The following is a 12,284-nucleotide window of genomic DNA, read 5'->3' as shown; positions in this document are numbered from 1 at the left end:
AAAGTTGCTTTAATTGACGGTTAAAAATGAGTAAGGCTACAGACGCTGTAGAAGTAAAGGATGGCGTGTGTACTGCTAACCTGGAAGAGAGAAAGTCCCTGCTAAGTTAATGACACGCATACAGTATGCAGATGAGAGGGATGACAGACCTGCGGAGGAGGGAGGTGGTGGGATGAAGATGCTCGCTACTCGACTATAGTTTGACTTGTTTTCCTGCGTTAGTTGAAAACCGATTGTGTCAGAGTGTGTGGACAGGCCGCGGGGTTTCTACTTCAAAATCCACAAATCAAAAACAGGCCTGAGGCAAACCCGCCTCACTCCTCTCCCCTCAGACATAGTGCATAGCTAAGTAAGGTTACCCTCTACAAAACAAATTCATATCATTTCAACAGCAACAACTGTTGTCAAAACAATAAACCCAAGTAATGTTCATGTTTCATATATATATATATATATATATATATATATATATATATATATATATATATATATATATATATATATATATATATATATATATATATATATATATATTCATTCATATTCAATGTACAAAGATACATTCTGAATTGCAAAGGCTCAATCATTGTAAATAAATACTGAAATGGCTAAACTGCAATAACATTTCATTCCTGTCCTGGAGAGAAGCCACACCCAGACACACACCCAGACACACACACCCAGACACACACACCCACACACACACTAAGGACAGACCTCTGATATTGTTCAATACAAAGAGGACAAAACAAGGAACATACCAGTGCAGTGTACTGGTACACAGAGGCCAGAAATACATATTCTCATATTACAACCAAAAGAACACCTTGTGCACTGTACTGTAGAGAGAGTACAGTCAAAAAAAAAAAAAAAAAAAAAAAAAAAAAAAAAGTTCATAAAAATATACCTAAAACATCGGTTTGCAATCAGAAGGGGATATCACTGAGGAATTCAGATAAGCATCTTCCTGCACAAAGTGGGCAGAGCAGCGCAGCAAAACCAAAAATGTCAATGTTAGAATTCTGACCTAATGTCAAGATAAGGATTGGCAGGGAAGGGGGAGGGGGGGGGTTATGCAATCCTCAGTGTTACTGCTAGTTACCTCTCATAGTGACAGCTCTAGCACATTCTCTTCTCTTACACCCTGAAAATATGTCAATTTCCAAATATGAAAGTCTAAAAATATATCTTATCTTTACACCAGGAGTTCGGTTACAAAAACGTGCATGTTCTCTACATGGAGGCAGACTCAAACATGCTGCTCAATGTTAGATGAGATACTATTATTGTTTCAGCATGTGGCAAACTATCCATCTTTCTTTCTTTATCCTTTGGTAGCAAGCACAACATTCTTTCAAGAAAAAAATAAATACTTTGTCACACCTGAAAAGCATAGTAACTTCAAGTCCTTTCAACCCTTGATACCTAAGGCATATTTTTCAAAGTGTCTACTAGCTGGAGCTGGTGGGTAGACGGACAGCTTTGTCATGCAATACTGGAATAAATACAAGTCTGTGGTCTATGAATCTATCAGCATTGCAACCAACGCTAACTTAAAGGAAGAGCTGGTTTACAGTGTGTGGTGGTAGATGTAGCAGCAGATGCTGCTTTTCATTTCATAAGTAAGGGTTTTGTGAATGGAGTTACTCAGGCTCAAGTATGTGCCTCTAGTGTATTGTCATTACATTCAAGTCGCAGAGCGAAGTATCCGATTTTCTGAAAAATCATTACACGCCTGTACTTTGGCACAGTGTTGCTTTGTGCTGAATGCCAATATCAGCATGCTAACATTGCTCACACTGACTGGGGGACGACATGAATTTCTGCACCAAATTTCATGGCAATCCATCCGCTAGTTGTTGAGGATCAAAGTCTGGGTCAAAGTGGTGGACTGAACAACGCACACCGCCATCCAGAGAGCCATGCTGCTAGCGTCGCAAAAAAACCCAAGGAGGTAATTTACGCTTAGCGCTGTTCTGAAGGCATTTCCAGAATCGGAAACATTAAAATAGTCTTTGAGGATTCATTTACTTTTCAGAATATTGGATGCTTGGCTCTGTGACTGAAATGGAATGGTAATGCATGCATGAGAGGCATAAACTGGGGCTACCACAACAAGATCTTGAATATTGGGAGAAATACAGGGCCATCTCCTGATCAAGCACATCCTAACCAGATGAAGCTGATGCTTAAACAACTGGCAATCAATTCCATTTGTCTTGCATACAATCATAAGCAAAGTTCTCAAAGAGTGCAAAACTAAAAAAAAAAACATGATTTGGGATTCATCAAATAAGAAGCTCACATGATTTGCTCCCACACATAATGAGTATTACATTTTAAAGGGCAACAGGGAAGCTCACAGGTGATTATTTTCTGCTTGACCAACTGATTTAGCATCGAGTCGAGTCCAGAATGAGCGCGCAACAACTGAACTGAGTTAAGAGAAGCTGGCAATGTCAGGAGGAAAAATTCATTTCATCTGCTGAGCAAATGTAACAAAAAGTTCTGTATCCAATAACTGCTTTACCTCAAATAATATAAGAAAACATGACATATTGAAATTCAAATTCATTAAATAGGTTTTAAAAAGGAACAAATAAGAGACAACAACATGCAGATTGCTTAAATCTGTTTACACTGCTCCTGTCCAGTTTACCACTGAGTTTCTGCTTGTTTCACTGTTATTGTTCTGGTTTGAAGAAGAAATAAGTGCTGATTAAACTCGTGCCTGTAGAGGGGAGTCGGCCACCTGAACTCCTCCTCCATGGCAGCGGGTTTGAGAGAAAAGGCAAATCAGGCCTGAGGGGACCCGGGTCAGAGCTTAGTCCTCGCTGGCGAGGACCTGCCAGACGATGAGGTGGCTGCGCTCGGCTTTAGCCAGCAAGGGCTGCAGTTTCAGTAGGGGGTCCTCGTCCTCCACGCCATCCTCATCACCTTAAAAGACATACAGAGGGGCGTCACGGTCTCTAGGTCTCCCGTGGGGACTACAAGGATGCTTTTGTCCATTACGTGTTGCAAACTCACCCATCCTAAAGTCGATGTAGCCTTCGCCTCCACTCATCACCAACATGGACTTGGTTCCTTCCTGAGTTGCGGCATCTGTCGTCTTGTCACCTGCTGCCTCCGCTCCGCAGGACGTAGATGGAACGGCGTGACCTGAAAGCACAGAGCCACAAACTGTAAATAACAGCAAACAAGTCCAGACTGTGTTTATCTGGTACAGCCCTTCGTATCTGTGTACTGTATTGAAATGAGGTCTCAGCTCTCTGACTCATCCGTTTTGAATCTGCATTTGATAATATGACAAGTTTAGTCCGTTTCTAACACTTTCTTGCATTTTATACACAGAAAGAAGGCCTGCTGATTGTGTCATCTCATTTGAATATCACATCATATATTACAAGTGTATGGCAGAAGCAACTATGAGGACAACTTTCTTTCTTCTTTTTTTTATAGAAAAATAATATACAATAAAAAGTATAGATTTGGTAGGTCCAAAATTGTTGATAAAACCCCAAAGGGTTTGATAGCAAAGTTAGAACATAACATTGGAATATATAAAAATAAAAAAAGTAAAAACAGCCAGGTTTGTTAACCTGGGACAGCGGTGAAGAACTTGACAGCATCTCTGTGACCATGGAAACAGAGCTGAGCGTGAGCCATGGAGCAGTACGGAACAAATGTCCCAGCTGTCACTTTGTCACTGCTGTCGTCGCCATAGACACGAACTGCACTTCCAGGTTGGTTAACTGCTGCATTGGTTTCCCTGTTGGCTGCTGATGGAACGGTGGAAGTGAGAGAGGGAGAGAGAGAGACAGAAATTGAAGGGGCCAATCAAAATGCTCAGTCTGTGCAATCCACCTTCAAGACTGTGTGTGTAACGAATGGGATATTCTTGTTGCAGTACAATATTGTTAGTTTTCTGAATATCAGAAAACTTAAATCACAACTTGTGCAAACAGTATTTTCAGTGAACCACAAAATGTGGAGTGATAGTGGTAACGAGGGACTACAAATATATGGGCAGCAGCAAGTGTGAATGGGTGTGTCCACCAGAGGTTTAGCCCCATAAAAATATCTAGCTCCGGAACTCACTATCTGTCAGAGGGATGGAGATGATGACTCCATTTCCAGTGCCAATCCACAGGCGATTACATGACACCATGAGAGCTGTGATCCTCACAAATGAGAAACCTAGTTTCCCCGTACCTGAGGGAAACAACAAAAAAAAAAAAAAAAAAGATAACAAAATCGGAGCTGATGAACAAAGGCTGTCGTGCCTCTTGTTTTTCATGCATTTCAATCTTGTTGTAAGAATGAGTGAACCGACCCAGCATCTTGCTGACGTAGGGCTCGATGTCGACGTCCTGAAGGTGCTGGAAGGTGTGAGCGTGGTACAGCCTGAGAGTGGAGTCCAGTCTGATGGACACCCAGATGCCATCGCCATCCCAGGCCAGCTGACGTACCTGGCTCTCCTTGCGAGGGTGGGCGTCAAATGACTTCTGCAAAGGACGGAGGATATGCGGGAGAGATTAAGGGCAAAAATACACACGGTCAAGCTGCTTTGAAGCAACTTCTATAAAAGTGTGGGGAGAAAAAAAAAAGAGAAGTTGAACGAAATCCTTTTCTTGCTTAGTGGATCAAACAAAGTAAGTAAATACTTGATTGTTTTACAATTTTTGTGTTATATGCTGGTAGTACCCCAACCAGAACCGTCAGACACCGCCCACCAAGAGCCTGAGTCTGTCTGAGGTTTCTCCCTAAAAGGAAGTTTTTCCTCGCCACTGTCGCACTAAAGGTTTGCTCTTGGGGGGAATTATTGGAATTGTTGGGTCTTTGTAAATTATAGAATGTGGTCTAGACCTACTCTATCTGTAAAGTGTCTCGAGATAACTCGTTATGATTTGATACTATAAATAAAATTGAATTGTTGACTGCAGTTCTGCATGTGTGTGCAGAAGTCTAAATAAAATAATAAAAAAATAAATGACTGTGGCCGGGTTGGCTCAGTGGGTAGAGCAGGCGCACATATACTTGGAGGTTTATTCCTTGACGCAGTGGTCTACGGTTCGAGTCCGACCTGTGACGATTTCCTGCATGTCTTCCTCCTCTCTCTCCCCTTTCTCACCTAGCTGTCCTGTCTATTAAAAGGCTGAAAAGCCCAAAAAATAATCTTTAAAAAAATAAAATAAATGACTGAGGGTTAAGTCTTATCATACCTCTATCTTCATGGCTTTGGGCTGCACCACATAGATCTTGTTCCTGTAGCCACACCACACCTTGTCATGAACTACAGTCATGCAGCGGATGGAGTAGTGTGGTCTCCCTAGGTCTAACAGATGGTAGTTGGTCAGATCCCATTGTCCATCTGCCAAAAACAAAAGGAAGTCAAGATACATGGGGATACTTGCAGAGAAATCCCACATCAGGTAGATATTACTTGTTCAATTTAAAAGAACTTTTTGCACGTGCTTGTGTGTCCTTACCCACTCCTCTGTGGAAAATGGCTAAAGTGCCATCGGAGAGACCCACCAGTACACGCCCTTTCACATGCCTGTGGGAGAGAAACAGCGGTTACACACAAAAAAATAAAAGTAGCAACATGAGAATGAAACGGAGTTTGGGGTTATTTGAATGTACTTACACTATGCCGAGCACAGAGTCCTTCAGCTTTATAGAATGGAGACACTTCTTCCACTGAGCCACAGAGGAGTGGACGTACACACTAGAATCAGAAAAGTTGTCTCGATAATTTCATCGTCAATCCAGATTTCTTGAATTCTGGCCACAAACACAAGTGTGCTGGGCAACTGAAATGTAAAAAACTCACCATCCGTTCTGTGCCCCCAGCCACATAGTAGGCAGAACACTGCTCATTTTCTGAGCCTCTTCTCTCATCAGGTCCTGCTCCTCGGCATTGGGGTTTGAACTCACGCCATCTTTCAACAGATCACTCTCCCTGGTCATCAGAGTCAGCAGGCATTAGAGAGGCTGCGTTTGCATAATTGCACTTACTACGGCTAGACATTAACGTGTGAAGAATTCCCTATCAGATGTCACCATACACGGTGATTGGTACAGTGGTAGCACTGGATGTAAATTTGGGTTTTTCACTAGTTCTATGCCGGATACAATGTTACGGCCCATTCTGAAGAGGATAATAAGTAAAGGTAGCCAGGGGCAAAACACACGCGGCCATCCAGCGATGCAGCAAGGAAGTTTGACTCAAAGGTTTAATGCAAAAATGATTTACCATCAAACAACATATGCACACAGGTTTCATGAGCCAACAGAAAATTGTTTTGCAGGGATTTGATATTGTTGCTCGGTGGGTTTGTTTATGGTTGCACTGATAAAACTGACAGTTTTATTGGACAGACTGAATTGCAATACCATTGGGTTGTGTAATGGGCGTCCTGGTGTTACCTCTGAGAGTAGTTAGCCGGAGCCTCTGCGCTCTGCTGAGCTCCCAGTGGATCAGTGAAGACGTGTTCAGTGTAGACTCCCCTCAGGCTCTCTCTTTTGTCGGCAGGCCCTGCGCTGGCCTCTGTCGCCTCCGTGGCTTCCTCTGCTGGTCTGGATTCTGTAGAGAGGATCGTCTCTTAGTAAACTGGGCCGACTCACATGTATAGGTAATATCTATGGCGTCATTTTAGCTTTATTTCTGCAGGGGCCAGATGGGTGGAATGTTGAGTATATGTGTGCACCTTCCCTCGCTAAACTGCAGATTGTTGTGAATTAATTTTTTTTAGGTTCTTGATAGCTGACAGTTATCACCTTGTGTTACTTTTCCTCATCCATTTGACCACATGATCAAAAGGCAGATGAATGCATATTTGCTTTACCAAAACATAGTCTGGGCTTGTATTTATCAAGCATCTCAGAGTAGGAAATCTCCCCTAACTGGCTAAAAATTTTTGGTCCTGCTTTTAGGCCTAGAAGTTTTAGCAACTTTCTTAATTTAGACCTTCATTGACTAGTATGAGCTTGTTAAAAGTCACAGTTTTGGCATTAATTTACAGTCATTTCTTTGACTGACTGACAGATATATACTGGCCCTGATCACAGAGAATGCACGCTTATGTCAGGTGGAAAAGGGCTTGAACAGTAAACATCTCTGACCACTGTCTCCGTCTTCTCCTGGCCTGGCTGCTGTCTGAGGAACAGCTTCCGCTCCCTCAGCTTCACAGCCAACAACAGTGATGCCTCCGAGCACGTCGTCGCCGCCTGCTGAGTAGCTGTCGGTTGATTGTGATCCTCCATCCCCTGCTGGTCCTGCCTCAGAGTTAGGAGCTACTTCCTCACCAGCTGGGTAGTCGGTCTCTCTTGCACCTAAATAAAAAACAAACATACATACATATGTAAATCATGAACAAGAAAACATGACATCCCTTGTAAACGGTCCAGTTCCTCTGTGGGCCACTGAATACAAAAACGAGATGTCAGTAATAAAAACCCCTCTCTTTCACTGTGTGGACTTGCAGCAAAAGCCAGAGGCACATGTATTCATCCGCTGACCTGGAACACTGGCAATGCAGAGGACGTGGCAGTTACACACAAAGAAGCTCTCCAGGATGTTTCCAGCCTGGTTGGCGTCAATGACAACAGCTTTGGTGGTGGACTGGGTGCTGGTACAGATCCAAACCAGCGACGACAACTCATCCTGCTGCCGCAGCTCCTTCTGCTGCTCCTGCAACCACCAACAAACAAAGTGCCATTTGAATTATTTAGTAATTATGTATGTAATTATCTTCATCACCAGGTGTGGGAAAACTAGCAGAGTCTGTGTGTGTACCTTGAGGTCTTGATCCAGTTTATCCAGGCTGCTCTGAGATCCTATTTTCTTTTTAGGGCTCTCTGGTCCGGGGACGTCGCTGTAAAACACGCTGGCTCCTACGATCGAACCTCCGTCTCTGGTTTTACCTCCAGAGAGGTTCACACCAGCAGCACACCACAGCTGAAGCACAGACACACAGTTACAGCAGTCAAATACAATATCAATGCATCCCTATCACACTACTTAGATGTGTTGCATATCTCCTGATAGCTTTCAGACATGTATAACTATCAAGAAAATTACCTTATTATTAAATGCAATGCAATTACTAGAATGGTTTTCTACAGTATCTGCCTAATACTGGACTATCAGCACTTTCAGTCAAAACATTGGTTTCCCATACTGGTTTTAAGACTAGTAGTTAAAAAATATGTACTTAATGTCGCAGATTAAAAAAAAGAAAAAAAGCCAATACAATATTTTGCATGCAATTACAGTTATACACTAACAAGCTAAAGGAAGTAGAGCTGCAAAGATTAATCGATTAGTTGTCAACTCTTAAATTAATCGCCAACTATTTTGATTAGTCGGTTTGAGTAATTTTTTTAAGACAAAAGTAAAACTTCTTTAATTCCAGTTTGTTAAATGTGAATATGTTCTAGTTTCTTTTCTCCTCTGGGACAGTAAACTGAACATCTTTGATTTGTGGACAAAACAAGACATTTGAGGATGTCATCTTGGGCTTTTTGGGAAACACTGATCCACATTTTTTTACCATTTTCTGACATTTTATAGACCAAACAAATAATTGAATAATCGAAAAAATAATCAACAGATTAAATCGACAATGAAAATAATCGTTAGTTGCAGCCCTAAAAAGGAAGTACCTTCATAGAAGCATCTTTTTCATCCAGCGGTCTGAGGAAGACAGGAACAGGTAGATTCTTCACCTTACTCTCTGTCTGGCCACCATTGGCCTAAAACAAATAAAACAAACCCCACAATTGCATTACAGCTTGTTTCTTTTAGAGCTTACAACAGTTCTACCATCAAATGAAGAGGAGCAAACTGTTATCTTCTGTTATGAAGAAAACTTCAAAACGATGATGATGGTGCTCTTTGGAAAGGGAAGCCTTTAATTAGATGGCAATTTCATATCGCAATTTTACATTAAAAGTAGAACTGGGCATACATTGCTTGGTTCCGTTGAAACATTTTATAAGACTTGGCAACCCTTCGTTGATATAGTAGAAGCTAGGCAATAAATATCCCTTTGGCTCTTACTTTAACTCTTAGCTATGATAACTACCTGAGGTGTGATGTCAATAAGCAGGCGGAGCAGCTTTGTACTCCGATTATTATCTAATCAGAATTATCTTTGGTACAGGACCTGTTGTGTATGTAAATGTTTTTATAAAACTATTTCTGTAATATTTTACAGAATTTGTAAAATAGGTTTTGCCTTCTAAAATACCAATAAATAGACGTTTAAAAGTAGAACTGGGCAGCAACCCATGCGTATCGGCACAAAGCGGCAGACGTCAGCGTTCTTCAAACAATGAGCTATAATGATAACAGAAGACATAAAGTGCTACTGCATAAGGTTTTAGTGCTTATGTCCTTACTTTGTATTTCTTAGGCAGACTCCAGCCGCAAGCCTGCACTCTGTCGTCCTCCTTCTGGACGTGGGCTTTGACCTGCTGGTACTGAGCCCTCTTCTGCTCCCGCCTGGATACCACATTATCAGCTGCCACTCTGTGGGGGACAGAACAACAGCTCACTGACAAAGATGTCTGTTGTTGGACGGTTAGGGCTTCTATAGTCTATATCCTTGACGTTCCACTTCCGGGATTGCTCCGTTGCCCACAGAAAATCCACCTTTTCTCAGATCTCTGCAAGTTAAATCCAGACAGCTAGTTAGACTATCTGTCCAATCTGAGTTTTCTGTTGCAAGACTAAAACAACTTTTAAAACGTACACGTTCCACTAGAACAAGTTCCATCCGAGGCTTTTCCCGGTGCACCGCTCAAGATGATTGTGATTGGTTTAAAGAAATGCCAATAAACCAGAATACGTTTTCCTCCCATCCCCGAATGCTATGTGGAGTGGCCAGACCCTCCTCCAGCGCGCTTTGGAGGAGGGTCTGGCAAAGCGAGACTAGGGTTTCTACTAAAATAAATACAAATTAGAAAGTCACTGTGACCAGTTTGATTAAATTTGTTATTATTACACTCAATTTAAGTGTTGGATTTTAATTAATATTTTTCAGACCAGACATATGCAGAGCATTGACAAGTTACTTAATTGAAAAGGTCTACAAAACACAATTTACCTGGTTACTGTCAATGTTGTTCTAAATATTTCCGCAAGCCATGTCAATTAAATATGCTGTCTCGCTGATGGGAAGTTTCGAAGGACACTTTCACACCTGCAGTTCATGAAATGTGGTCCAGAAAAAATTATACATCGTCTTTTAGATCTTGTTCAAACAGACTTATTACAAACTAGATTTACCACGTTACGGTTGTATATCTCCGCCAACCAGTACAGTTGTTGCAGTTTACATCCATGTCTGTCCAGACTTATAATCTATGTAGTGAAGACTTTTTAATAAAAAAGGTATTAAGTGTATTGTTTGGCAAAATCTTCAACCCGGTAGCACAGAAGATCCATACAATCCCCACACTTTTAATTAACACTTAAATCCCTGCACTTGCATACTAAAGCGTGCATCAGAGTTAATCTGAACTGCACCAGACAGTTAAGGTTTGAAAGCACCCCAAGACAGTACAGCTGTCCGATTTAAAACTTTGAAAGCCATTCAAATGTGTTTCAGCAGTGAGGCCTCATCCACCAAACAGATCTGTATGCTTGGGTTTTTATAGCTTGGCATTGTTCCTCGCCACTGTTGCACCAAGTGCATGCTCTTGGGGGAACCGTTGGGTCTCTGGATATTATAGAGTGTGGTCTAGACCTACTTTATTTGGAAAGTGTCCTGAGATAACTTCTGTTAGGATTCAAGACTAGGGATAAAATATAATTGAATTGAGCGAAATAAAAATGGTCAAACTGTATTTAAAATCTTGACATCCCTTTTAAAAAGCGTGATGCCCGAGATAGTTGATGAGTGGCCCGTTATTCCTTTTTTCTAAGTGTTCTTGATCTTTGAGTCGATGCAACATAAAAGATCAACAGTGCCTCAGCATACACAGGTAACGGTAACACACGTTTTCGTTTACTCTACTTTACCCTGACTGACTTACTCCTCATTGAGGAAATCAAAGGCTTTGCTCTTGTCACTGGGCAGCTGCTGCAGTGTGGTGCTCCGCTTCTTGACGGACGGCTGAATCTGAGAGGTGGGCGCATTGTACTTGACGTTCACTGGGGCATCCGTTGTCGGCTTCTTGGCTGCCCCGCCCGACGAGCTGAACAAACGGCTGAAACTGGAGGTGTAAGGGTGGGGAAGTGGAAAGGAACGAGAAAAAAAGAAGAAGCACACAGACAAACATATAGAGGGGTGGACACAAGCAGTAGCTCCAGCGGCAGCAGTAAGGTTCAACATTTAAGGGTAAAAAGGTTCCTTTTCCCATGCCAACGCACCATGCCAGCTTCCACACAGGTAGACATTGATATGCATGTCCCCATTAACCAGAGCAGCTGTGCGAAAGTGCAGAGTGCAGGGTTAATATTGTGCACCAACTAGGACGTTAGTCAACAACACAGAGCAAAACTGGACAATAACACTTCATTTCCACCTAACTCTACTGTGAGAGCACACGGTATTTATCACACTACATCTGACCGTTTATAATAAGTCAGCAACAGATGTTTCAAATGGATACTTTAGCATATAATATACGCCTGTAACTTAAAGATAGGAAATGGTAAGTCTATCTTAATGGATTTGCTTTGTTTGACCAATACACTCCACCCGAAATTCCTGCATTCCCTCCCATCTCTGTAGCAACCCTGCCAACACACCTCCTGCACACAGACATCACAACATCAGCAGGATATAGAGAAACACACAGAAACAGGGCAGAAGAGATGGTGGATTTATCAGATTTTGCTTCTCTCATACACACATTTGTCCCAATCCCATTGCCAAAAAACCTGCCCCAAACAATGTCCTCGTTCAAACCAAACTCATTCCTTTTGAAACGTAACAAAGGAGAGCAGGGATCGGATAACAGAAATTCAGTTATCAGATTTAGTTCCTCTGTGAGCAAAGATGTGCATTCCACATACCTCCCTCAAAAGATTCTGTCACGCTTGATGTTTACAACTTTCTTTAACTTTTAATAAATACTTGTGACAGTAAAGCAGCTCAGATCTGAGATCAGAGCCACTGTTTCCTGGCTGGCTCTCGTCTGTTAAGTCTGTTTGTTGTCAAGATGAACATCGCAAGCCAGTCAAGATAGACACTGTTAACATGTCAACGATTTACCTACATCCTGGAGAACACAACCACACAACATGGAATATAAAAGAAAAGCAAAATAAA

General features: G+C 41.9%; 1 protein-coding gene across 7 annotated transcripts in view; it reads right to left on the bottom strand.

The window, feature by feature from the left end:
• Positions 1 to 2,380: 2,380 nt before the first annotated feature.
• spag9b (sperm associated antigen 9b) overlaps positions 2,381 to 12,284 on the bottom strand; it is a 45,569-nt gene continuing 35,665 nt past the window's right edge. For 4 of the 7 annotated variants that reach the window (XM_028567039.1, XM_028567042.1, XM_028567043.1 and 1 more), the window contains 16 exons: positions 11,044 to 11,223; positions 9,406 to 9,535; positions 8,668 to 8,757; positions 7,799 to 7,960; positions 7,522 to 7,693; positions 7,126 to 7,335; positions 6,430 to 6,586; positions 5,834 to 5,962; positions 5,648 to 5,728; positions 5,490 to 5,557; positions 5,223 to 5,371; positions 4,334 to 4,505; positions 4,099 to 4,212; positions 3,600 to 3,779; positions 3,028 to 3,159; positions 2,381 to 2,937 (listed from right to left, as the gene is read on the bottom strand). In XM_028567039.1, coding sequence (XP_028422840.1) covers positions 2,825 to 2,937; positions 3,028 to 3,159; positions 3,600 to 3,779; positions 4,099 to 4,212; positions 4,334 to 4,505; positions 5,223 to 5,371; positions 5,490 to 5,557; positions 5,648 to 5,728; positions 5,834 to 5,962; positions 6,430 to 6,586; positions 7,126 to 7,335; positions 7,522 to 7,693; positions 7,799 to 7,960; positions 8,668 to 8,757; positions 9,406 to 9,535; positions 11,044 to 11,223 — 2,239 coding nt within the window. In that variant the 3' untranslated portion in view covers positions 2,381 to 2,824. The remainder of the gene's footprint in view (positions 2,938 to 3,027; positions 3,160 to 3,599; positions 3,780 to 4,098; positions 4,213 to 4,333; positions 4,506 to 5,222; positions 5,372 to 5,489; positions 5,558 to 5,647; positions 5,729 to 5,833; positions 5,963 to 6,429; positions 6,587 to 7,125; positions 7,336 to 7,521; positions 7,694 to 7,798; positions 7,961 to 8,667; positions 8,758 to 9,405; positions 9,536 to 11,043; positions 11,224 to 12,284) is intronic. The other 3 variants (XM_028567041.1, XM_028567046.1, XM_028567040.1) reach the window with 2 other exon arrangements.

Source organism: Perca flavescens, chromosome 21 (assembly GCF_004354835.1).
Source record: "Perca flavescens isolate YP-PL-M2 chromosome 21, PFLA_1.0, whole genome shotgun sequence".
Taxonomy (NCBI): domain Eukaryota; kingdom Metazoa; phylum Chordata; class Actinopteri; order Perciformes; family Percidae; genus Perca; species Perca flavescens.
Note: the sequence above shows the minus strand (reverse complement) of the source record. Positions and strands in the feature narration are given on the sequence as shown.